General features: G+C 52.9%; 8 protein-coding genes across 8 annotated transcripts; 4 read left to right on the forward strand and 4 right to left on the reverse strand.

The window, feature by feature from the left end:
- Positions 1–386: 386 nt before the first annotated feature.
- Positions 387–909, reverse strand: BO86DRAFT_322869 (proteasome assembly chaperone 3; the record flags this gene model as incomplete). The annotated part of the gene is made up of 2 exons (XM_025668410.1): positions 387–683; positions 736–909. The coding sequence occupies 2 exons, from the start codon at positions 907–909 to the stop codon at positions 387–389; spliced, it is 471 nt and encodes a 156-aa protein (XP_025523446.1).
- Positions 910–1,179: 270 nt separating this feature from the next.
- Positions 1,180–4,950, forward strand: BO86DRAFT_392480 (ATP-dependent RNA helicase ECM16). The gene is made up of 2 exons (XM_025672816.1): positions 1,180–1,448; positions 1,501–4,950. The coding sequence occupies exons 1-2, from the start codon at positions 1,245–1,247 to the stop codon at positions 4,924–4,926; spliced, it is 3,630 nt and encodes a 1,209-aa protein (XP_025523447.1). The 5' UTR covers positions 1,180–1,244; the 3' UTR covers positions 4,927–4,950.
- cwc21 (U2-type spliceosomal complex subunit CWC21) lies at positions 4,927–6,376 on the reverse strand. The gene has a single exon (XM_025672817.1). It carries the CDS (start codon positions 5,992–5,994, stop codon positions 5,230–5,232), a length of 765 nt encoding a protein of 254 aa, XP_025523448.1. The 5' UTR covers positions 5,995–6,376; the 3' UTR covers positions 4,927–5,229.
- A 775-nt stretch (positions 6,377–7,151) lies between these two features.
- On the reverse strand, positions 7,152–10,064 carry BO86DRAFT_322803 (mRNA-binding protein PUF3; the record flags this gene model as incomplete). The annotated part of the gene is made up of 5 exons (XM_025668406.1): positions 7,152–7,579; positions 7,631–8,186; positions 8,245–8,523; positions 8,574–9,886; positions 9,944–10,064. The coding sequence occupies 5 exons, from the start codon at positions 10,062–10,064 to the stop codon at positions 7,152–7,154; spliced, it is 2,697 nt and encodes an 898-aa protein (XP_025523449.1).
- Positions 10,065–15,723: 5,659 nt separating this feature from the next.
- Positions 15,724–17,671, reverse strand: BO86DRAFT_370361 (ankyrin repeat domain-containing protein; the record flags this gene model as incomplete). Its single annotated transcript, XM_025670273.1, has 2 exons — positions 15,724–17,146; positions 17,270–17,671. The coding sequence occupies 2 exons, from the start codon at positions 17,669–17,671 to the stop codon at positions 15,836–15,838; spliced, it is 1,713 nt and encodes a 570-aa protein (XP_025523450.1). The 3' UTR covers positions 15,724–15,835.
- Positions 17,672–18,524: 853 nt separating this feature from the next.
- BO86DRAFT_215624 (putative CTP synthase) lies at positions 18,525–20,736 on the forward strand. The gene is made up of 3 exons (XM_025666887.1): positions 18,525–18,772; positions 18,866–19,001; positions 19,059–20,736. The coding sequence occupies exons 2-3, from the start codon at positions 18,988–18,990 to the stop codon at positions 20,632–20,634; spliced, it is 1,590 nt and encodes a 529-aa protein (XP_025523451.1). The 5' UTR covers positions 18,525–18,772; positions 18,866–18,987; the 3' UTR covers positions 20,635–20,736.
- Positions 20,736–21,342, forward strand: BO86DRAFT_215619 (uncharacterized protein). The gene has a single exon (XM_025666886.1). The coding sequence runs from the start codon at positions 20,838–20,840 to the stop codon at positions 21,180–21,182; it is 345 nt and encodes a 114-aa protein (XP_025523452.1). The 5' UTR covers positions 20,736–20,837; the 3' UTR covers positions 21,183–21,342.
- A 1,783-nt stretch (positions 21,343–23,125) lies between these two features.
- On the forward strand, positions 23,126–23,920 carry BO86DRAFT_215653 (uncharacterized protein). The gene has a single exon (XM_025666888.1). The coding sequence runs from the start codon at positions 23,278–23,280 to the stop codon at positions 23,818–23,820; it is 543 nt and encodes a 180-aa protein (XP_025523453.1). The 5' UTR covers positions 23,126–23,277; the 3' UTR covers positions 23,821–23,920.
- The last annotated feature ends 731 nt before the right edge of the window (positions 23,921–24,651 follow it).

Genomic DNA, 24,651 nt, shown 5'->3' on the forward strand with positions numbered 1-24,651 from the left:
CCATACCAGTTCAGAGCCAGTCTTTGAAGTTCAATCCTCAAGGGGACATTGTCTCATTGAACAACCGTTCTCACAGAGTGAGTGCAGACTAGCCCTTTCCGCCAGTTCAGCCCTTCTTAAATCCTTAACAGCCAGGTTGCAATTTTGGTTGGCGTGCGTATACGGACTCAATGCTCTTGACGAGTCATCTGGTTTGTCTCACTTCCTCCAACTCTAGCTGGAGTATATTGGTTTGTTGGAGGAACCAGAGAATCGAATCCCGAAGACAGAAGAGGAACCTCCACGCGTTCAACCCGAAAATCGGAGACGGGTGTGAACCATGCCGAACAGCCACGGCTTCAAGTCAGCATAGCAGTTGCTGCCTTCGACCCTACTTTGCCCGCCTCTCAGACGCACTGAAGCACCAGATCAATGATCGCGAAGAAGACATCCCGATCCGCGTCGGCCGTCTCGAGACCAAGTCCAAGGACCAGCAGCCGCTTCTCATCCGGCGTCTTGGTGACAATAGCACTCGCGATCTGCCGAGCATACAGCTGGCCAACAACCTCACGGCCTGGAGCTCGACCGCCCAGAAGCGACGTAGCGGTCAAGTTGCTAATCGGAAGAAGGCTGTCATCCGAAGAATCGGGGATGATGTGGAAACCCTCTGTACCGGGATTCTTGTTCTCCAAGGGGACGTGCAGCTGTGGTTGGTCAGTGGAGAAGTTCGATGCAATGCGTGAACGGATCACAGACCCAGTGGCCGAGTCGACCTTTTTGAGAGATAGTCACCAAGATCCGGTCACTGAATTTGACAAGCATCACATCGGTGGGGATCCCATTAATGACCCCGGCGGCTTGTTTGGTGACTGCGGGGAAGGGTAGGTTGATTGGTTCCAGAAAAGGATCAAGATTGATTGCTTCGGCCATGATGGCAAACTGAGAATCTGTTCGTAATCTATGCTTATAAGGTCGCGCAAGAAGCCAAGGGTATCATGCCACAATGACAAAAATAGAGTACGATCTGACGAAAGCTGTTTTGGAGCAGGAGAGGAAAGAGCTGTAGTTATTCATTCCCCACCGGCGATCATCACAGAAGGCGGTGAGTAAACATCTCACCGCCTGCGGGGCAGAATGGCTCCGCCGCGTAATTTTTTCTCTCCTCATGGATTGAGCATCATTATCACAACTCAAATTTCTCTTATTTTGTGGCCATTCGATCCTGGTAGATTGAGTGGGAGCGATCGCTTCTACCTCCAGGCACCATGCCCAAGTTTGTTCCCCGTCAGCGGAAGCAGAAACACCGGCAGCAGACGGAGTCAACCGCCGGGGTAGATACCAATGCTGCCGAAATTTTGCCCGTCTCCAAAAGTGAGAAGGAAGCCAAGCGACAGAAGCTGAAGGAGGAATTGAAGTCGCAGAACCCTACTATATCCTCCAAGAAACAGAAGCGCCTGGATAAGTACATTGTGCGTCTTCTATTGTGCGCTGCTTAGGAGACCCTTCTAACCTCGCTCGCAGGAAACAAAATTGAAGAAAGAGGAGAACATTGAACTGTTGAAGAAGCTCGCGCAAAGCAAGATCGATACCTCTGCTCTTCAAAGCACGAAGGAGCTCGGGAAGCGCAAAAGACCTGATGAGAGACCGCCCCGGCCGACGACTACAGACCGCAATGCCTCCCACGTCGATTATTCCTCCGGTGACGAGACAGACGATTCGCTACCTCCGGCCAAGTCCATTGCCATCGCGAGTACACCTGCAGAGTCCCAGACAGTGGGCAGTGGTTTGAAACGCCCACTCGAAATCGGACCCGATGGGTTCCCAATCCTCAAGAAGCGGAAACGCGCGCCCAAGAAAAAGCCGATGATTACAATATCTATGCCTGAGGTTCCTTGGGATGGATTCGGATCAGATGACGAGGGCGAGAAGGAAGAGGATGAGGAGGAGGAGGTTGATAAAGAACATCCCGGAAAGGACTCAGATGAAACGTCAGAGGATGATAAAAGCGAGGATGACAGCGACAGCGGGAGTGACGAGGACGAGGACGAGGACGGAGAAAGCAACGATGATGAGGAGGAGGAGGAGGAGGAGGAGGAGGAGGAGGAAGATGACGACGAAGACGACGAAGACGAAGAAGATGATACGGATGACCTAAAAAAAATCAAGCCGCGACAGTCCGCATTCAAGGATTGGGCTCGGCAGCAAATTAATGAAGCCGTGGGATTCACGCCTACGACCGTCCCCATTGTCGCCGAACCGATGCCATTTATCCCTGAATCAAAGAGACCGGTGAGGAACACAGTCTATGTGGAAGAACCGCTGCCTCGAGAGCTACAGGTCACTACTGGAGATCCCAACCGAAAGGCCTTCAGCGTTCAAGTCAATCGTTCCGAGGAAATACAGCAGGCACGTCTAGGCCTGCCCGTTGTTGGTGAGGAACAGAAGATTATGGAAGCCATCTACAACAACCCTTCGATCGTGATTTGGGGTGCTACTGGTAGCGGTAAAACCACCCAGCTACCCCAGTTTCTGTTCGAAGCGGGCTATGGCCATCCTGACGGTCCTAACCCTGGAATTATCGCTATTACCCAGCCGCGCCGAGTCGCTGCTGTCAGTATGGCGAAACGTGTAGGCGATGAGCTGGGTCAATTTTCCGACCGTGTGTCTTATCAAATCCGGTTCGACAGTACGGCAACCAGCAAAACTGCCGTCAAGTTCATGACTGACGGTATCCTCATTCGAGAGATTGCCGAAGACTTCTCATTGAAGAAGTACTCTGTCATCGTGATCGATGAAGCCCATGAGCGTAGTGTCAACACAGATATCCTCATTGGCATGGTGAGTCGAATTGTTGATCTGCGGAAGTCAATGAGCGAGGAAGATCCGTCTGTCAAGCCTTTGAAGCTGGTGATCATGTCTGCTACTCTGCGCATTTCCGATTTCACGCAAAACCCCAGTCTATTCCGCCAGGGACCACCACCATTGGTGCAGGCTGAGGGTCGTCAATACCCCGTCACTATTCATTTCTCCAGACGCACCCACCGTGACTATGTCGAAGAGTCTTTCCGCAAAGTGTCGCGGGGCCATCGCAAGCTGCCTCCCGGTGGTATTCTTGTATTTTTGACCGGACAGAACGAGATCCGTCAACTTTCCAAACGGCTGAAGCAGACCTTCAACCCTACTCAGCGAGCAGACACCACCCAGGTGAAGGTCCAGATATCGGCCAACGATGCGCCGTTGGAGACGGAAGATCTGGAAATCGGCGGTGCCGATTTGTCCGTTCCTGGCGGCGAAGGAGATGATGAAAGTGACTACGAGATCACTGGTTTGGATGAGCCTGACGAAGAAGACGAAGAATTCGACCTGGGTGAAGAGGCCATGAGCTCAACGACTCGGGTCCACGTGTTGCCCCTGTACTCTCAGCTTCCGACCAAGGAGCAGCTCAAAATCTTCGAAGAGCCCCCAGAGGGCTCGCGTCTCATTGTTCTGGCCACCAACGTGGCGGAGACCAGTCTGACCATCCCTGGCATCAAGTATGTGTTTGACTGCGGCAGAGCTAAGGAGAAGCAATATGATCTGTCCACCGGAGTGCAGAAGTTCCAGATTGAATGGATCAGCAAGGCCAGTGCAAACCAGCGAGCAGGTCGTGCTGGTAGAACTGGACCGGGCCACTGCTACCGCCTCTATTCGTCCGCGATCTACGAGAACGAGTTTGCCGAGTACACCGACCCAGAAATCCTGCGCACGCCGATTGAAGGTGTTGTGCTGCAGATGAAGAGCATGGGTCTGCACAACGTCATTAACTTCCCCTTCCCCACGCCCCCTAGCCGGCAAGGCCTGGCCAAGGCCGAAAAGCTGCTGAAGAATCTGGGGGCCTTGACATCGGAGGGCAAGATCACACAGATCGGTAACCGGCTCTCTACCTACCCTCTATCTCCTCGATTCGGCAAGATGCTGTACGTGGGCCACCAGCACGGCTGCATGCCGTACGTGATCGCCCTCGTTGCCGCTCTGGCAGTGGGCGACCTCTTTGTCCCCCAGAGTCAGATCGATCCCGTGTCGTCGACATCCAATAATGACGGAGGTGTGTACACCAACGCGGACCGGCTCGAGGATACGGCGCGGGAGCAACGCCACAAAGACTACGCGCGGGCTCATCGCCTGTTCAGCAAGCATGACGATACCTCGGACGCGATGAAATACCTGTCCGCGATCTGCGCCTACGGATACGCCTCCGACGGGGATTCGTTCTGTGAGAAGATGTTCCTGCGAGCCAAGGCCTTCAAAGAAGCCACCCAGCTGCGCCGTCAACTCACAGATATTGTGCGAACCAACAACCCCGGTCTCGTCGGTGCCTACCAGGCGCGTCTGCCGGAGCCCTCCGAGAAGCAGGTCAAGGCTCTCAAGCAGATCATCACCGCGGGTTTCATCGACAACGTGGCCCTCCGCGCCGATCTTGCGCCTGTACCTCCGGAGATGGCCCGGACGCCCAAGCGAGCCATCGACGTCCCGTACTTCACGCTCATGCGGTCGCGCGAGGGACCGGGCTTAGAGCTAAACGAGAAGTGCGTCTATGTGCATCCCTCGTCCATCCTTGCGCAGATGTCCGCCAAGGAGATGCCGCAGTACATTGTCTATTCCCACCTGCAGCAATCTTCTCCGTCGGTGGTGGCGGCCGAGCAGACCCCCAAGATCCGGATGTATCCCCTGGCGACTCCCAGCGGACTGCAGCTCTCCGCCATCGCACACAACACGCCGCTGATTGAGTACGGGAAGCCAATCGGCAAGGCGGAGACGATCGAGGGGATCCCCGAGCGACGCTCATGCTGGGTGATCCCGGCGCTGGTCGGCGAGGCCGGTGGTTCGAGGTGGCCTTTGCCGGCGAAGAAGGTCATCCAGAAGAAGGATCCCAAGGAGGGGTGGGTGATCGAGAAGTTTGTCAGTTGAGGTATATATAGCGACGAAGCCTGCAAGCAAAAAGTTATGAGAATATAGTTAATGTACAGCTGTGTGTGCTCATCGAATCCAGCATTGCGATTTGCAACTATGCGATAGTGCCGGCGTAGCGGCGCAGTAGGAAAAAAAACCCCTCAAAAGTATAACGCCCAAACACCCATCAAACCTCCCTTTCCTAAAAACCCCAAATACAGAGGAAAAAATAAAGCATCATCAAAATAATCCAACCACCCAGCCCAGCAAAACCACACCCCCGGAATACCACAACCAATCAACCAACCAATCAATCATCAATCAATCCCTCCGCCTGCCCCCCGAAATCTCCCCGGTCTCCCTATCCTCGCGAATCCCCAACGCCCTTCTCAACCGCTCACTCTCCTCAATCTTGGCCTCGGCCAACTCATGCACCTGATACGACTTGAACTGCTTCTTCGAAGGAGGAGGCATATCCCTCTCCCTGCCCCACCTTCCGCTCCTCCCACCACCAGAAACATACCCCGAAGCACCCCTGCCACCATCCCTCTCCTTCCGCGATGCAACCCGCCGCCGCTCCGCCGCCTCCTCCTCCTCCTCCAACTCCTTCAACAACCTCTCCCGTAACTGCTGGCATCGCTCGTCAATCTCCTCCTCCGAGAGCACCCGTTCCCGTTCCCGTTTCCCTTGCGCCTCAGCAGCCTCGCCCTCCTCCTCTTCCTCCTTACCCTCCGCATCCTCATCCTCCTTCTGCTTCTTCACCCCAGCCCCCTTCCCCCCCTTCTCCCGCCCAGCAGCCGCATCCTCCAACCGCTCATTCGCATCCTCCAACTCCTCCCGCAACTCCATCACCTGGACCTCGACGGCGCGCCGCCGATCATGCTCGAGGATCTGCCGATCCGGCACCCGCTGCTTGAAGCCGCCGGCGGGGCCACCCCCACGCTCACTGGCCGAGTTGGCCCCGGAGACGGGCGGGTACGGTTGGCCGTAGCCCGTGGCGCGGGGCTTGATGAAGGCGGCGTTGCGCTGGACGTAGCCCGAGGTGCCGCTGCCGCGGGGCGTGGAGAGGCCGACGTTGGAAGACATGGTTTTGTTTCCGATCGGTGGGGCTTTTCGTGTTTTGGGTTGGTTCTTGGTTCGTGGTTGGCTGGAACTGCTCACTCGTTGGGGGAAGGCGAGGGCAAGGTAAGGTGAGTGCGGTGGTCGTGGTCGTGGTTGTCGTCGTGATCTGGGTGATTCTCTGAAGGATGAGGTTTCGTGGAGATCGGGGATGTGGAACGTCGTCCGGTGCGAGGAAGTTCGACTTGTGGTTGCGATGGGTTGCGATTCGTTGATTTGAGGAGGTATGTGATGGTCAATGCTGAGAGGAAGGTGGATCACAAGTTATGGTTAGGTAGTCATCAAGATTAGCGATCTGGTTGTTTAGGTGAGAAAGGTCAAGCAAGCCAGTATTGTCGGATTGATCGTGGCGACGGAGCTCAAGGTTAATCATCCAGGTTTCTCTTGAGTTGGCGCCGCGCAGCTATCGGTCACGTGATGATAACAGAGCTGTGGCAATCATTACTACCGCGCACAAGAGAGAGAGAGAGAGAGAGATACCTCTGTAGTGACTAAGTGAAAACGACCAACCTACAGCACTGCAAACCAGAAAAACCAAAAAACGCAAACTAGACACATTTCAATTCGTGGTCTGTATACTAGCTAGAGTGCTCGGCCTCTACATGCTCTAGGCATCCCGTATGTTCTCCCTATTTCCAGGTCTCCCATTATGTCCAAGGTCCCACACATTTTGTTAACCCACCGAAGGAATTCAAGCGCGATGCCCCATAACCCATGATTCACCAATAACTGACGCCGACCCTTCGTGTTGTTAGGACACAGAGAAACAGAAAATATCGATAGCTATGGAGGCGTGTCCTCATTTTCGTCACAAAGAACTGCAAAGGTAACAGAAGAAAGTACATCCACAAGCAATTAAAGAAGTAGAGAAATAAGTTTCAAGAAGCAAAAGGGGCGGGGGAATAGTAGTAGTGAAATAAAGCAAATGAACTCAAGTCTCCGCCATGTCCCTGGATATTGCGCCGTCAAGCCATGAAAAGTGGGCGGAAAGATGAGGAGCAGTCTCTCCTTCAGGCCCCGGTATGTATACGCCCCGAGCAATAATGTCGTTGAAGAACTCAGAACATCGGAAAAATAAAGCTATATTTCAGAGAAAGCAATGTTAGATATAAGGCCGTTGCAATCTATGTCGCCCCAGGGACTTCGACGGACGCGCTCGAGTCCGCCTCGGCTAGTTCGGATTCAGCCAGCGAGGTCACGGTAGCCTTGGGGATATTCTTGAACTCGGAAGAGGTATCTGCGCCGCTTTGACTATCAGTCGGAGGGGGGGTTGGAGGTGCTGCTCCAACGGGAACCCGGCCGTTTTCGACTCCGTTGACTGCACGCTTCGACGGCTGGGGAGAGGATTTATGCGAGTTCGGGGGTGTGGTAGAGGTAGCTGTGTGAGGAAGGGGCCCTTCGGCACTAGGGTTGATCCCAGCAATCAATTTCTCAATGGCGACAATCTGCTTGCCGTAACTGTACTTCTTCAGCTGATCAAGCATCGGCTGGATGCGCATCACAAGGGCGTATTTTTCTTCGGGCGAATCTTGTAGTTGACCAAGAATTTTCTCTGTGGGGAGTTAGCAGCTGCAGTTGACTTTGCTAAAGAGTGCCAACTTACGGATGACATAGTTGCCGTACTGGTCACGCATCAAGCCGATGAGGGGAGTATCACCCCGATCGTTGACACTGGTCAAAGTGTCGATGATCTGTCGACGTTGGGATTTTTCCCCAAACTCGATGCTCTTTTCGACAACGTTACTGGCGAACTTGTGCTTCGAGTAAGTGAGCAGCTGGCCGATGACAACATTGATCATGCGCGACCGATCCTTCTCCTCGCCATTTTCAATGACATGTTGAATCACGTAGTTACCAAATTGGTCGGAAATGAGTTTGGCTGTGCAAGGGTGCAATTCGGCCAAGATGGATTCGCGATCGGCTTGCTCACAGTGCTCCAGCATGCGCTGAATAACACGGCATCCGTATGGGTGAGCAGACAATTTCTCCACTTGACCCTTGAAGGCATTGATGATGAACTGCACATATTCGGACGGAACTCGCTCAATGGCCTTTTGAATCACATGGTTGCCGTTCTGATCTCGCACACACTTGAGAACACTGGATTCAAGCTCTTTGACCATGGAGGCTTGCTGATCAGTCAAGATGTGTTCAAGGGCCTATAGAAGGATGCATTAGCAACAACAATTAACCAAATAACAGACACCGCAAGCTTACCTTTTGCACCACACGGCACCCATACATTTGGGTAGAAAGAGAAAGGATATGCCCCTTCATTTGATTGGCGAGGATTTTCTTCTGGGTCTGATTGCCGTGTTCGAAAAGCTTTTGCACCACGTAATTTCCAAAAACATCCGTCATCAGCTGCAAGCTGTTCGACTGGATTTCCCGGAAAACCTGCTCCTTCTCGTCACTGTTTGCAGTCTCGAGTTTCTGCTGGATGAATCGTGACCCGTGCTGATCACCGCTGAATTCAACGATATGACCGTATATATCCTAGAACTGGTCAGCAAGGATGTCATCGTGCAAGGTCAAGGGATACACACCTTCAGTTCATAGCGTTTGTTCCCCTTACTGTTAGCCCTGAAATCTTCCAGGACAGGGCTCCGGACAACCTGCGAAGAGAGGTCCTCACGTTGTCCCCTCTGAAGGAGAGCGGCTGCACCAAGGTGGGGGCCAGGGTGGTATAACCCAGACATGCCATTCACTCGATGGACTGCCGGATACCCGTTCATATTGAGTTCGTAGCCGGGACTGAAGTTCGCACGCTGAAGCGAGTTTGCGGATTGCTGAGCAAGCTCGTGATCAGCGCGCATTCTGTTCAACACTGCAGCCGGGTTCTCGGACAATTGGCTTGCGGATGAGTTGCGGTAATGGGCGCCATTGTCGTGTCCGTAGAATGGGCTCTCCATCCGGTTGAACTCGACGGGTGACAAAGTATGACCCTCCGGGACACGGGACCTGACGGTTTGATAAGCCAGTGGCAAGTCTGCAGTCACATTCTCATTCCCGTAGTTGGTGGCAATCTGATAGTTCATATCATCGCTGGTGCTTTGATAGTTAAGTCGCTGGACAGCATTGTCGTATGATTGATGAGAGACGAAGCCCGGACGACCGGCAGTCTGCGCACCGATGCTACTCTCATTGAGCTGTAGCTTGCCTAATCCTGCACTGATGTCCACTGATCCCGATCGGCCTTCATATCCCTGAGACTCGGAGTGGAACGATGGGTAGGAAGAGTGTGGCGGTCTCGGCGGCGCAAAAGACGCAGAGTTGTGCGAGACATGCGCATAGGAGTTGCGACTGACGTGCTGGGGCATGAAATCAGGCAGAGCTTGAGGAATACCTTGCATGGCCATTGACGAGGGTACTTCCTCCGCTCTATTGCTCTCCAGGTTGGGAAATCCAGGCTTCATTGGGAAGCTCGAGCCCACAGGGCTACTGGTAAATGTAGCGGTGTTGACGTGCCGTCTACCATCATTACTGCGAAACCCTCCGAAGTTTGCGAGCGAGATAGCGTCACTGGAAGGAGATATGCCTTCAGTTCTTCCATTCAAGTAAGGCTGGTGACCCGCGCTGCCGGAAGAGCCGCTAACTGTTGACTTTGGAAGGGCAAAATATGAGGATGCGTCGGCTGCTTCAGATAGAGCGGCGGCGCTGCGATCATTGGTCCGAGTCTGAACAGGTGACGTCGTCATGCCGCTATTCGGGCCCCTCGACAGTGCGCTGCTAGATGTATTGATCGTACCCCATGGAAGGCTGGGCCTGGTGTTCCAACCGTCGGACTCGGATGTCGATGTCGACAACAAGGAGCTTGAACCAGCCTTGCCTTCAAAAGCATTATCCGCGTTGTGTTGATCTAAGTACATACAATCAGTACGGCACGGCTTCCTCGGCGGATTCATCCATCACTTACCATCGAACGTTCGTCCCCAAATATTATTATTGCTCCAGCTTCCGTTGCTGCTTCCGAAGCCTTTCCCCATGCTTGCGTGAGAGGTTCGTGACCTGTCACTGACCACATTTGCTGAATTCATATTGGATCCTCTGTTCGACCGTCCCTATGAATGTTGTTAGCCACACTGTCCCAATCGCCACATTTTACTTTCCACCTACATTGTGACCTGTGTTCGCGTTGTTGGATGTCATAGTGGGCATTCCACTATAAGAATTCCGCTATCCAGTATAACCGACTGTATGAATATATCTTCGCCCAAAGACGCTTGGTTTGCTGCTTCTGCTTATGTGAAGCCTCCGAGGGGTACGGTCAATGCCACGGTCGAGATCGATACGTATAGGTATAACCGTCCGAGTAGGATGAAGAAGGACACGAGCTCTGTAACAGATAGCGGACTGCACGAGAATTAGCCATATGATCGCTCCGCGTTCATGAGACTGTGTGAGAACTGAGGATCAACTCACAAGAGAGGCAGGAAGAAGCGGGACGAGGAAGAGAAGGGATGGGGACAGGGAAGAGGAGACAGGTTCAACGGAAGAATAGGAATATGTTCTTGTCCAGAATAGACACGGTCAAGCAATGCAAGAATTACACAGGGGTCTCGAAGGGATGGGGTACGGAAGGGAGGAAGAGCGTGGCAGGCGAAAAATGCTTAACAGAGGAAGGAGGTAGGCCCGACGAAGAAGAAGAAACGCAAGGCGACCGGAGCTTCTTCGTATGCCAGCGCGATGCTCCGCACGCAGCAGTAGATCAAAAATCGCCCAAAGGTATTGCGATGTGACTATGCTCCGTGCATGCTCCAGAAACCTCGAAGTTCGCAGATCGTCCTCATGTGCTCTCCAGAGAAGAGAGGGATGGCCGACACGGGTCCAGTTTTAATCAGACAAACGTTAGGAGCTTGGATGATTCGCAGCGGCAAGGGGTGTGGGGAGGGGCGAAGGGTTGGAGGAGATTGCAGTTGGTATGGAAGGAGAATGTGCTTGTTGCGCAAGACGGCGTGATTTAGTGGAGTGTCGAACGATGGGAATGTGGACGAGAGACGAAGCACGGCATTAATGTAATTCAGTTGTGACACAAGGCGAAAGCAAGCATGACACCCGAACTGGTCCCAAAGCAGATCAGTATTTTATCGCACCTCTCGTTTTATTTAGACTTTCGCTGAGAGGGTGAAACTGCGGGAAATCGGTCGGGATTTATATGGAGGGGGAGAGTTTGTTAAAGACAAAAAAAAATAATAATAGAAATAAAATAGGATGGGCGGAAAACAGTGACCGAGAAGAGAGTGAGAGAAGGAGAGAGATGAGAGAATCACGTAGTAAGTGAGAGAGTTGGTTGAGAGTTGAAGGTCGGAATGATTTCAGAGTAGGGAAAAGAAAAGGTTATTTTAATAATAAAAAAAAATCGAACCTGAAAAAAACGAACTGGGTTGACCCGCGACAAGTGAAAGTCGGTAGCACAAAAGAGGCACCAAAGACGACCCCGTCAAGAAAAGAAGAAAAAAAAAAAAAGGACAACTTGTAAGGGGATGGAGAGTGAGGGAGAAATAGAGAGAGAGAGAGAGAGAGGAAAGAATTGATAAATGGAAACGAAAAGGGAGGAAAGAAAGCAAAAGGAAGGGTCTTACTCAGTCTGCAGCGGCGGCCAGGATGGGGAGGAGAGGAGGAATTGATTGATTGATGAGTGGATGGAGGAGGATGAGTTGGATGGATGGATAGAGAGAATGATACGTAGATAAGCAAGCAGTACAGAGAATAGCTGGGCTGAACAAGCCAGACAAGCAACTGAAGTTAAGCTGGGAAAAAAAAGATGCTGGCGTGTCTTGCGACAAGTATCCTTGGGACCAGTTGGTGGCCGCTGCTGGTCAGAATTACAGGATAGTTATAGCCTTACAGGAGACTGACAAAATGACAATACCAGAACAGACGATCTTGTCGATCCTCGTAGTGTACGTAGTGTACTTGAAGAGTTGAGTACTTGAGCAATGTATGGGTGGCGCACTGAGCTCGCAGGTACCGGGTCCTCTTCAGCCCTCCCTCCGCCTTCCCGTTCCCTCTGGGCGCTTGTCCATCCATCCACACCTCATCCACATCCACATCCACAATTGTTCCGTCCGATACGGTTCGTTCCAGTTCCAGTCCTGGCCTGTTCCAAATGGTTCTAAACTGGCGCTGATTCTGGGGCCGCCCAAATTCGCTCCCGCCGCTTCTTTTTTAGGCTTCCATCTAAGGCGACCGGCCCCTCAATCCCTGAGTCTGGGCGTATCGCTATGAGTATCTCTGATGCCCTACTAGTAGGTATTCATGCTTCACTCACACTCTAACTGTCATCAACAATGATCTTCCCCACCACCTCCATAAAAAACCCCGGACTTCCTTCCACCCCATCAATCTTGGCTATCCTTCTGACTCCCAGTTGTTCCTGAGGGATATACCCAGCCCTGAATACTGAAACCTCCCCTGGATTGGGTTAATGAGGGTTGCACAAACCAAGTTGAAGGGAGAAGGTCTAACCAAGGACAGCAGCATAATAGGCTGACCGCCACCGTCAGAACTCACCCCCTCCCCCCTCCCCCATAACCATCCGTCATCGCCCGCCATCATTGTCTGTCTTGACGTGGTTGACATTTCGGCTACTGGCCACTGTTGCGTAATGGATTTGTCTTCTTCCCCCTTTCCCTTTCCCCTTCCCCGTTCCCCTCCCGTATCATTTCTGATGGCAGACCGGTATAGAAGCACGATCGACTGCGAGAGAGATCCCGTGGGCTGAGGGGCGCTTACGACGAACGGCGGAGAAGGTGTCATTCGGTATATCAGACAGCAGTTCCTGGCCTACACCTCCGATCGTGAATTTCTGGTCCCTTATCTTGGCTTGAGCTGGACAGGCTAGCCAGGCCGATACTCGACTGCCATTCAGCTCGGCAGTGCTATCTGTATATCTGTATGTTTGTTTCTAAAACGTGTATACACCGTCTGCCTCGTTGATATTTTGGACACAGTGATCATGAGTATGATACTGATACTGATACTGACGAGAGGGGTGGGTTAGTTGATTCTAAGGAAGATTGGCAGTCCACATAAAGGTTAAAGATGCGCTCCAGCCCGATCGATCGGATCCACTAAACTAGCTTGAATTTTTTCTTGTTCAAATCAGAGTTTATTATTCTCGGGCCACCTTTTGGACCCTTCGACAATGAATTCATGATGCCTTGATATTCCGGGCCGAGTCGTTCCTTCGGCCATTGTTCCATCCCTGTGATCAACACTTACCATCCCTCCATCCGTCCATTCATCCACTTCCACCAAGTACTAATCAGTAGTCAGTTGATTCCTGGCGAATTTGAGTAATGAATGAGGGGCAATTTATTTTATCAAGAAGCACCCTCAATACTCAAATATTGTGAAAGGTCTGATTCCCCCTCATTTACATGTGGGAGGTGGATGCAATGGTCAACGGCGTTCCAATAACCATGGAACCCCCAACCACGTCTCATCATGTAGCAGAGGCTATCCTGTATGCTGCTCGCTGGCCTTGATCCCTCGACCAACCAACAACATCCGCAGCAGTGAGGAGAAGACCACCGTCTAATGTAGCTATTTAATCTAATCACCCTCCCCCTTCCCTAATGCATACCTACTAGCCCCGCGACTCGATTGCTAGGCGCTTGTCAGCGTTCCTGTCAGGAAACCACAGCAGCAGCAACAACAACAACAACAACAATAACAGTAACAATAACAATAATAACACACCCCCACGTTATTCCTATCTATCCCCACGCTTTCCTCCAGCCGGTGCGACTCATGTAACTGCCAATCGTGCATACATACATACGGACATACATCAGCTTATCTGGTTGACTGTTCCCCACTATGCCTCCTCCATTGAATCCAGAGGCACGCATGAAATCGCCCCTTGCATCCCAAACAGTAACATTGGATTTAGGTTTCATCCGCCCTGCCGTTCTGACGGCCGAGGAACCAAAGAAACCCAAAGACCCTCACCAACGGGAGGAGGGAACCTACTTGGGGCTTTGTGGTCGGGCTGTAGTTCCTCTCCACCGTCATGGCTGCTGATACGTATCGGATGTAGTTCATGGCACGTTAGGTAGCATGTGGGATGTCCGTATGTCGTGTAGCTCTGTACGTAGCCTTAATCTTTTAATTTCACTTCGGGGGTTTAAATTTACTTAACGAGGCAAGGCTAATCAAAAAAATACAACACACGACTTCCCTCAGGTTCGAAAAACAAACAACTCGCTCACTCCTCAAAGCACAGCACAACCCCGATTCACCTTGCATGCGTGCCTGCAAATCTCCCACCCTCACCCCCCCAGCTTCAAACTCGCCTTATCAGCAAAGCCCACACTGGATACAATACCCCCCCCCCCCCCCCCCCCCCCACTAAATGCAAGTGACTGAAAGAGATGGGGAGAGGGGGCGGTTGTACTCAGAATTGAGCGGGAAACTCAATCCAAAGGAGCGGCGATTACTTCCACCCCATTCCTCCCACCCCTACGTATGTAACCCAGCAATTCGCCAACAGTGGACCGTCACTGGCTGTAACACGCCTCATAGATTGTAGATCCATGCCATGGGCACGCATGCCGTCGGGGACAGAGGGGGAGGGGGAGGGGGAGGGGACACCAACACTCTCGCAAGCCTGGGGGAAGAACATAGGTCGGGGCTTGACGACTTATCACACGGGCTCTCCACTCCCACAGCCCAGGGTCCAGAAAGAAAACGAAAACTTCGAAGCTATCGTCAGCGTTCCCAACTTCTCGTGAGGCATATGATCAATTCACTTGCCGTGGGCAATGTATATGCTCTGGCGTAGCCTGCGAAATATGTGCTCAACTGCCCTCTCGGTGGAAGGATCCCTTCTCCGATGACTCGGGAGTCCAGTCATTGTCTTTGCTTTGTGTCGAAGAATTAGTTCGTTCAATCACCTGGTTCGGGAATACCCATCACACGGATGATAGTTTTATGTCATATACTCGTTGTGCTGAGTGGTTCAGATATCCGACTTCTTCCGCGGTCGACTCATACATATGAGCTCATTCCGAAACATCGCACTTGTGACTTGACAGCCTATACCGTGGTCCGACTACTTGGAGGAAGTGTCGAAACACGGTAGTGATAGAAAGACGGCACGGGTTTGTCTTCCGGCTGCAGCCTATTGTGACTTATTCTCTATGTCGCTCTATCCGACAGACTTGAGGAGAGGGGCTTGGATGTTGTGATGTCTCTGCCAGAAGGTCAGACTCGTCTTGGACACAGCGAGCAGAGCATCGCCTCGCAGGCCCTCCGTGCCTAAGGGCTCAGGAGACGTCATGTTGTCGAGGTGAAGGAGAACTGTCAGAACATGATGTCATTTGACTTATGAATCATCGTGGATGACGAAGGGATAGTCATATACATCAATTGAGTTTATCTCTTTCTGTCGGAGATACCAACTCGGTTTTTGCATGTAGATATAGGCACGGCATATATTGTGGTATGAGGCTGTGAGACACTAATCAACAGATTTCGCTTCTGCCCGGTCCATGTGGCTGCTAATGAGCTATGCATGAGGCACGCGACAGATGGAGCTGGATCACAGGTATTAAAGGCTGTGGGACGATATCGCCCATCTAGTATCAGCCATTCTGAGGTCCATCTCATGCAGCATGTATTTATATTATAAGGTCACAGCCGTCATTTCAGGTACTTTCTTTAGCTTGAGGACATACCATCAAGACCGGTATCATTGAAATTACCTAGATATTGTTGTTCAAATCTGACTCCTCCAACATCATACAGCTGCAGCACATGATGATTGAAGCAATGACAGTCACTCCACTCAAAGTAAAACCCCCTAGGCTAGCCGCGACACCTTATATCCAGGACCAACCGCCGAGAAGCCCTGGACATTGCTCGAGCGGTGTATAGGCGCCATCGCCTCTTCCGCCTCATCAACCCCAAGCCTGGCGCGCATCCGTTGTTTGTATCCTTGGTCGTCTCCATCAAAGTCAAAACTCTCACGCCTCCTCCAATGCGAGCGCGATCTTTCTACTATCGGTACAGGCGGAGGGCTCCAGCGCCTCGGCCGTGGTCTGACCTCGGGGCTCTCGACATCCCTCGTCCGGAGCAGTTTCTCGCACAGGAGGGCGAAATCCCCGTAGCTGGATGCATCCGCGATGTCCGCCCAGTCGCGGATGTTGCTTTCACTCGCGCCTGCTTCCATGATCAGAGCTCGCTTCCTATGCTCCTTGATCGACCGGGTGACTCTCTGTTCCAGCCTTCTCGCGTCCTCGACCATGCCAGCCGCCCGGTCCGCAACGCCTAGTATCAGTTTCAGCTTCATCGCTTGCTCGAGGGTCATGATCTCCGTCAGTGGGGGGATCAAGTACGGGGCCCCCTTTTTGGCCGTCACCGTGCGTGGGATGCCGAACGAGAAGAAATGGCTGGCCCTCGCGGACAGCGATGCACGCAGCTCAAACTCGGCGTCACATTGGACCACCAGGAGAAGGCGGACGATCTCTGGTAGTCCGCTCTTGCTTCCTGGTTCCTCATATAACCGCCAGGAGGCGTGCATCCGGTCTTTGACTGCCCCGTGGATTATCCGGACCCCTTTGAAGGTGGACTTTCTGCCCTTGGAACCTTCCATGCTGATGTTGACGCTGGACGGTCCGCCGTTGCCGTTCGCCCCAACTGTGAATTTTTGTCCTGTGGTGATCTCCTGCTCCGACACTTCGACCCGATCAGCCTGCGGCATGATGGTGCGGATATTGGGCCACGCTTTCTGGTCGGTTGCATGAAGGGCCACGTCGACTTCTGCATACCGGATACGATGTTTCAAGGAATGGGGCTTCATGAAGTTGAGTTTGAGCTGGATCGCATGCATCTCCTGGCCCTCGTGAGATGATGAATGGATTGACTCCATTTTGGCGTCACAGTAGATATCATGACCGTCGTACTTGGCCAAGATAAAGCCGTCGCCATTATCCCGACGGACGCCATCCCAGTGATTCTGCCCCAGCATTTCCCTCGCAGCGTCTATCTCAGTACCTACCGCCATATCGTCAGTCGGGTCCAATCCATCGTGACCCGGCTCGCTTCCCGTCTCTTTCTTCCTCTGTCGCGGCATCTCGTGGCTAGACACGCTTTCTACTTCGACCTCCTTCGGCTCTAAGATGCTATTTGTCGATCTCATGACACGCACTCTGCCCGGAGGGGAGACTGAACGCGATCGCGCTTTTGAAGGTTTCTTGGTATCAAGCTTCGCCTCGTAGTGCCGCAATAGGCGCACTATACTCGCCGACTGTCCTGTGCTAGAGGCTAGTTGCAGAGCCGTCAGCCCATCGGAGTCATTGACATGAACACTAGCGCCATGTTCAAGCAATAGCCACATCACTTGCTTGAATCCATTGCGGCAGGCGAGATGGAGTGCCGTGTTCCCCTCGGCATCTTTTGCGTCAACGTCCACCTCAGGCCGAAGCAGCGCACGCATCGGTCTAGCCCACCCCGCTTTGGCAGCATAATGCAACGGCGCCCTCCCCTCGGGGCCCACGGCATTAACATTGGCCCCGTGATGAAGCAGCGTATTCAGCATCTCGGACTGATGGCGAGCCAGTGCAAGATGTAACGGCGTGCGGCCGGAATTATCCCGAGGATCCGCCTGAGGTCCGAACTGGAAGAGCAGGTCGACCATACCTTCACGGTCCTGAATGCAGGCATGGTGCAGCGCTGTTCTTCCCTTGTCATCCGCGACATCGACATCAGCTCCCGCCTCCAGAAGACGTTTTGCGATGCCGTAATTTGGATGGCTGATGGCCAGCAGCAGCGGCGTCATACCCTCGCTGCCGAGGCGGTTGACATCTGCGCCCTGATCGATCAAGAATCGCACAAAATAATCCGAATGCTTTACAACTGCGATGTGGAGCGCGGTATCTCCATTCAAGTCCGGAAGGTCGATCGCCGCTCCCTTGCGGAGTAGCACCTTCGCCGCTTCATAGTTGTCCTCGTAAGCCGCTTCATGGAGAGTCTTTGGCTTGTTTATCCCTTCGATTTCGGGGTCACTGTCAGTATACACATACATGTCGCTGTTTGAGTCGATCGTATCACGGTCGATCCTTCGCCATGTCGACGGCCTCTGCCTGCTGTGCTCGGAACTGTTTCTTGAGCTAGAACCCATCGGTCGACAAGGCTTCTCTGCTTTTGCCTGAGGAATCTCAACGCTATTGGGAAATATATTGCCGCCAGGGTGGGCAGAAGTTCTCAGCCGAGCTGCTGTAGGGGGCAGCGCAAGGCTGAGAATCCCCGATGAGACCAAGCAGGCATCCGTTAGGCTGAGGACTTGGCTTTGCAATGGGATTGGCAGTGCTGCCTTCTACTCGTACTAGTAGTTGAATGAGAGTTCGATTAGATAAGCGTGTTCGGTGAACCTAAGGTAGGGAACTTGGTGACTCGACATGACTCAAATTCGCATGCATGGTGATATACTTGGTAAGAAGAGTTGCGGTAGTCGGGTATTTCTTCTTTGAGACGGATCTATATAATCAAGATTAAGGCCTCCCCGCGCAATTGATAGCAGTATTGATCCCTGAGTGTGAGTGAGTGTGCCTGTCGTGGCCAACCCGGGAATCTACTTTTATCGGAAAGTTTTTTTGATAAGATAAGTGGTGCCACGTGACTGCTCCACCGATCGGAGTCACTCAACTTTTTTTTCTGCCTCGTCCTTCCACCCCTCTTGCGGCATCGTTCACGTCTGTCGTCACCACAAATTTCTACGGTCGGTCGCTGCAAAGATGAAGTACGTTCTGGTCTCTGGAGGTAAGTTGGAACGCATTGCCCCTCAGTCCTCTGTGTCCAAATCCATTTGCTAACGGGAACCTCCTCAATTCAGGTGTCATTTCCGGCGTGGGCAAGGGCATTATTGCCTCCAGCACCGGTCTGCTCCTCAAAACGACGGGTCTTACGGTTACCAGCATCAAGATCGACCCTTACATCAACATCGATGCGGGCACTATGGCACCTACCGAGTCAGTATCTTGAGATCCGGCTTTCTGGTGCTGACCCCGTTTATTGACATCCCCCAGACACGGTGAGGTCTATGTCACTGATGACGGCGGTGAAATGGACCTTGACCTTGGCAACTACGAGCGCTACCTGCTCACGTCGCTCACTCGGGACCACAACATCACCACGGGCAAGGTGTACCAGGATGTCATCAACCGCGAGCGGATCGGCCACTACTTGGGCAAGACCGTCCAGGTCGTGCCCCACATCACCGACGCCATCCAGGAATGGATCGAGCGCGTCGCCCGGGTCCCCGTGGATGAGTCCCGCGCCGAGCCGGACGTCTGCATCATCGAGTTGGGTGGTACCGTCGGAGACATTGAGAGTGCTCCCTTCATCCACGCGCTGAGCCAGCTGCAGCGCAAGGCTGGCAAGGGCAACTTTGTCCAGATCCACGTCTCCTACGTGCCGGTCATTCCCCCCGGACCCGGCGGTGAGCAGAAGACGAAACCCACACAGAGAGCCATTAGCGATGTGCGGAGTGCCGGTCTCAGCCCGGACCTGATCGCCTGTCGCTGCGAGCAGCCCCTCGAAGCGAGCACGATCCAGAAGATCGCCAACATGTGCTCGGTGGAGCAACACCAGGTCATCGCTGTGCACAACGTGACGACGACGTATCACGTCCCCCTTCTGCTGGAGAAGCAGAAGCTCATCAACACAATCACCCAGATGCTCGATCTCACGCCCATCCAACCCACCCCCGAGCGAATCGAGCGCGGCAGCCGCATGTGGAAGGACTGGGTCGACCTCGCCCAGGGACAGGACTTCCTGCACGATCCGGTGACCATTGCCCTGGTTGGCAAGTACACCTCTCTCCACGACGCCTACATCAGTGTGTCCAAGGCCCTCGAGCACGCCGCCATGTTCTGCCACAAGAAGGTCAAGATCATCTGGGTGGACTCGTCGCACCTGGAGGACGGAACCGCCCCCGCCGACTACCACAAGGCGTGGCACTCCGTCTGCACCGCGGACGGTGTTCTGGTCCCCGGTGGCTTCGGCAACCGCGGTACGGAGGGTATGATGAAGGCCATCACGTGGGCGCGGACCAACAAGAAGCCCTTCTTGGGCGTCTGTCTGGGTATGCAGCTGGCGGTGCTGGAGTACTGCCGCAACGTGGTGGGCGTCGAGGACGTTGGTAGCGAGGAGCTGCACCCGGCGGCCGAGAACCACGCCATCGTCTACATGCCCGAGGTCGACAAGGGCAAGCTTGGCGGCACGATGCGTCTTGGCAAGCACCCCTGTATCTTCCAGGAGAATACCGAATGGTCCCGCCTGCGGGGCATGTACGGTCCCTCGGTCTCGCAGATTGAGGAGCGCCACCGCCACCGCTACGAGGTCAACCCGGCCATGATCGAGCAGATCGAGAAGGCCGGTCTCACCTTCATCGGCAAGGACACCAAGGGCGAGCGGATGGAGATTGTCGAAATCCAGGACCACCCCTGGTTTGTCGGCGTGCAGTTCCACCCCGAGTACCTCAGCCGTGTCTTGAGCCCCAGCCGGGCCTTCCTCGGTTTCTTCGCTGCCGCCGCCGGCTGCCTGGACGAGGTCTCCAAGGCCGTTGTCCAGGGCCAGCGCAGCGTGGCTCGCAAGCAATAGGTCACGGCGAACGGCGCTGGGGGTGTAGAATGTGTGGATTACGAATGGGGAAGAAGCGGTACGACTAGCCTTGCGGGAGTTCCATTGGGAGGGATTCTGATGATGGCAATCATAACTTACTTTGCTTTCTGGGCGTTGTGAAAATATAAATTCGGTAGTTAGAAGGCAGCCTGTGTGTCTGTGTCGAATGCAATTTGTGACTTATGAGTCGCCTTTTTTTTTCGGTTGTACTTATTACTGTCGAGGAGAGGCTGTCTTGTCCCCTGACACGATTGAATAGACTTCACCCGTGTGGCAGCGAATGCACTTGTGGTAAATCGAGGTTTCTTCCATCCAGAAGCCCATGTATGGTCTTCTTCCTATTCTCAACCCTGAGCATTTTAGTCAACTGCAAACCCCGTATAAAACACGACACTGAAGAAACCGATGCGCATGTTTTGCTATTCTGCAAGGTCAATCAAGATCGTCGCGCATTTCCGATCGCGATTGAGAATGTGGGGACATGGTTACTGGGCGAACCCGGCATATCTCGGAGGTTTAGTCAGTAGTATGAGCAGCAGCGTGAGCAGGAATTAATGACGCATGATGGTAGGAATGCGAGATAAACAGCATCCCGCATGATCATCGCTCGTGGACTTTCTGCCTCGGAGGGAGGGGGTGTGTAGGTAGGTATACACCATTTTGTCTCTGCGGCAAAGGGGTCCCGTCCCGCAGGTTGTGAAAAGAGAGACAACCCATGTTACCTATATATATCTTCGACTGCCCATTGTAATTTCCACCGGTGCGGGTGTAGTCTGTGTGGGTGTGGGTATGGGTGTGTGGTAACACAGACAGTGTGGAGAGTTCATTTAGGTGATCCCTTAGGGAATATGGTTACTATATATATATATATATATATATATCAATGCCGATTTAGAGCCGTAGTGTTGTTGATTTTTGGAAGTATCACGTCGAATGCGAAAACCCAGCGAACAGATATACCTTGTCATATGTCGAGGGCATGGAAATCCGACCCCCAGTCGCGAGATATTTCCCCTTTCCCCGCAACCAACTCACTTGTGTCTGGATGCTGGTGGATGTGGCTGCTGTCAGGGCCGGGTTGGGTGCCAACGGTTACAACGGGGGCTCTCCAGACCTTCCAGACAGTCGTTGTGTTTCACCAGTGAGAGTGACAGATGGAGACTGCAAGTCTGACAGGTGGTTCTGATGTCACATGCGCTTTTTTCTTTCTTTCTCGGTTGGGGCCAGCACTGCAGCGTGTTTAGACAGTACACACGGACAGAGACAACAATCGATTGTGTACGGAGTACTCGAAAAAAAAAAGATCAATCTTTGACCCATGATGTAAGAATTGAAAATAAAAAAAGTCTTTGTTTTTGTTGTGGTGGGCGCGAGTGGATCATTCAGGTACGGGGCATTTTCCTGCTCCAGTCGGTATCCGGAGTTTCCGACATGTCTTGAAGAATGTCTCACTCACTCGCAACACGGTGTTGTGGATATGCATGTAAAGTCAAAGATGCTGTTCATGAATGGTGTGGTGACTTGGTCTTCTCGTTTGCTTTTCTCAGTTGTTCGTTAATTGGGGAGGTGAGGTGGTCTTACCTGATAGATAGTCTTGGAAGTTGAGAAGTTCAAGTCTAAGAAGATAGATGGTTCAGGGGGGGGGGGGCGCGAGCTAAAAAAAGGCCAACGTGAAGTGGTTCAGGGACACTCGAGGTCCGATAGGCGGAGAGAGTGAAATTACCAGTTGACCAGCAAACTTACTTGGCTAGTCTCTCAATAGTCGCCCTTGCTTTTCCCGACCGAGCGACAGTCTGGAAGTCTGGACTGTGCCTAAGCGCCCTTGCGCCTCGTTCCTGCTGCCGTCCAGCCCAGTTCCAGTTCACGCTGACAGACTCTCACTCCCCTGCTCTCTTTCACTCTCGCTCTCGCTCTCGCTCTCTTCATTCAAACCCTTTCTTCCCCAATCCCACTCCCACTCTCTTTTCTGGTTTCCTTCCTTTCCCCGTTCTTGTTGCTATTCTTCATTCCCCCAGCGACAACTCTCCAAAAAAAAAAAAAAAAAAAAAAAAAAAAAAAAAAAAAACTTCCCCCCCCCCCCCCCCCCCCCCCCCCCCCCCCCCAAAATCCCCCCATACCAACAACCCCTCCCCTCATTCTTCCTCCTTCCTCATCTTCCTGCAACACCACCGTCACGTTCTCTTTCCACCTTTAGCAGGTGTCAGCTTCACTCTTTCAGCTGCTCACCTTGCTGTCCGTTCGTTCGTTCATCTGAACCCCCCGCCCCAGCCTGGTCGATCTCGATCTTCCCAGCGAGATCTCACCGACCACACGCCTAACCACCAACCTCGACCAACCGACCCCATACATTCTCTCTTTTGTCCTAACGACCCTGAGTCCTTGATCAGCGTCTCAGCTGATCCTTGTCGCCATTCTTTCGTCAGACGATCACTTGTAGGAGACTATTCTAGGTGATCGCCCTATATTCTACCACCGTTCCTTCGCAGTCACAATACGGCCGTCGTAGAACGACATCAATTTTTCGAAATCTACTTGTAACGAACTTCATCTCGTTCGTCTACCACTTTTGACCGGATCTCTTCGCAAACCCGAACCGGAGACACTCCTTGAACCCGTATCACAATGTTGAACACCATTTCGAAGCTTGCTGCCCGCGATGACAGCAGTGATGGGCTGTCCCCCGCCATGGTCGACCTTCTAATCTCCCTGCTCGTGCTCGTCCTGCTCGGTCTTGTTCTGATCGGTGCTCTGCTCTTTCTGCGTCGCAGACGGGTGAGCCGTGATCACTCCGACCTCCCCGTTCATAACGGGCAATGCGTGCCCAGTCACCGCCGCTTCACAGTGTCCGCTTCGCCCAATGCTAAGACGGAGTCGGTCCTTGTTTACGACGAAAAACGCAGCCTTATCGAGAATTCTTCGAGTCCCCCGCCCAGCCCCGTCCCCGAAATTCGCATTACGTTCCCGGAGGAGGAAGATGAGTCCGGAAAGCGCAAGTCCGGCCGCGTGGTGGTGGTGCGGATCAGTGAGGCTGGCAGTGTCGGCTTGGAGCCCTGCAACGACGAGTTGCCGCCCTATCAAACGAGCGATGCCGAACGGTTCCAGTCTTTGGATATCGAGCGCATGGGTGGACTTAAAGAGAAGGAGGCTTCCGCCAGATGGAATTAAGAGACTTGCCGGTGAACATGACGCGGCCATTTGATACCACCAGTCGTCATCAACCGATACCCTCAAATGACCGAACCCACCTGCCGTCGCCTCCCTGCACGATACTCGAAAAAACCTCACGATATCCTACCAACCGCTTGCTTCGTTTCCATATCCATATTTGAAGACTTCGATTTGTTGTCCTCCGGGACCATGCACATATGCAAATTCCTCCGTCCTGTTATCGTCACCATGCCCAGCGAAGCCCCTTGATCTTCGCCGTCATTTCTACAATCATCATCACACAGATTGGGCGAGCAGGAGCCCCAAATCTGCTAGCGGCCAATCGCTGGGTCACACCGTGTGCAGCAAAGGGGATGCTGGCTCTTCTTGATTCATGCTTCTCTTTTTCTCCCTCTCATCCTTTCCATAAGGCGTTCGATTCTTTTGTGCTTGGTCACCTTGGTACTTCTCGCCCTGCCACGTCTCTAGGGTCGAGAAGTCGTTCACGTATTTGGTTTTGTTGAATGTCTCTTTTGAGCCTTCTGCATACTGCTTCTTCTGCCACTTTACTATTCTTCCCCCACCAGCTCCGAACCTTTTCTTGTCTCGGTTTGTCCCTCAAGGGTGACATGCAGCTGGGTAATGTATGTAAACTGATTTCGAAGCATCGAGCGGTTTGTCATTGGCCCGTCTCGATGAATCTCTGTCCACTCAGATACATGAATTTTGACTACCATCACTCCTTCGAAGACAGCTTGTCCAAAATTCGATTTAGTAGAACTTGCGCATTGTAGTCGGTTAGCTTGTAGCATCGAGGGACGCTTGATCTCCATCAGGAGTAAGTTATAC

The sequence above is a fragment of the Aspergillus japonicus genome, assembly GCF_003184785.1.
Source record: "Aspergillus japonicus CBS 114.51 unplaced genomic scaffold BO86scaffold_71, whole genome shotgun sequence".
Lineage (NCBI taxonomy): Eukaryota > Fungi > Ascomycota > Eurotiomycetes > Eurotiales > Aspergillaceae > Aspergillus > Aspergillus japonicus.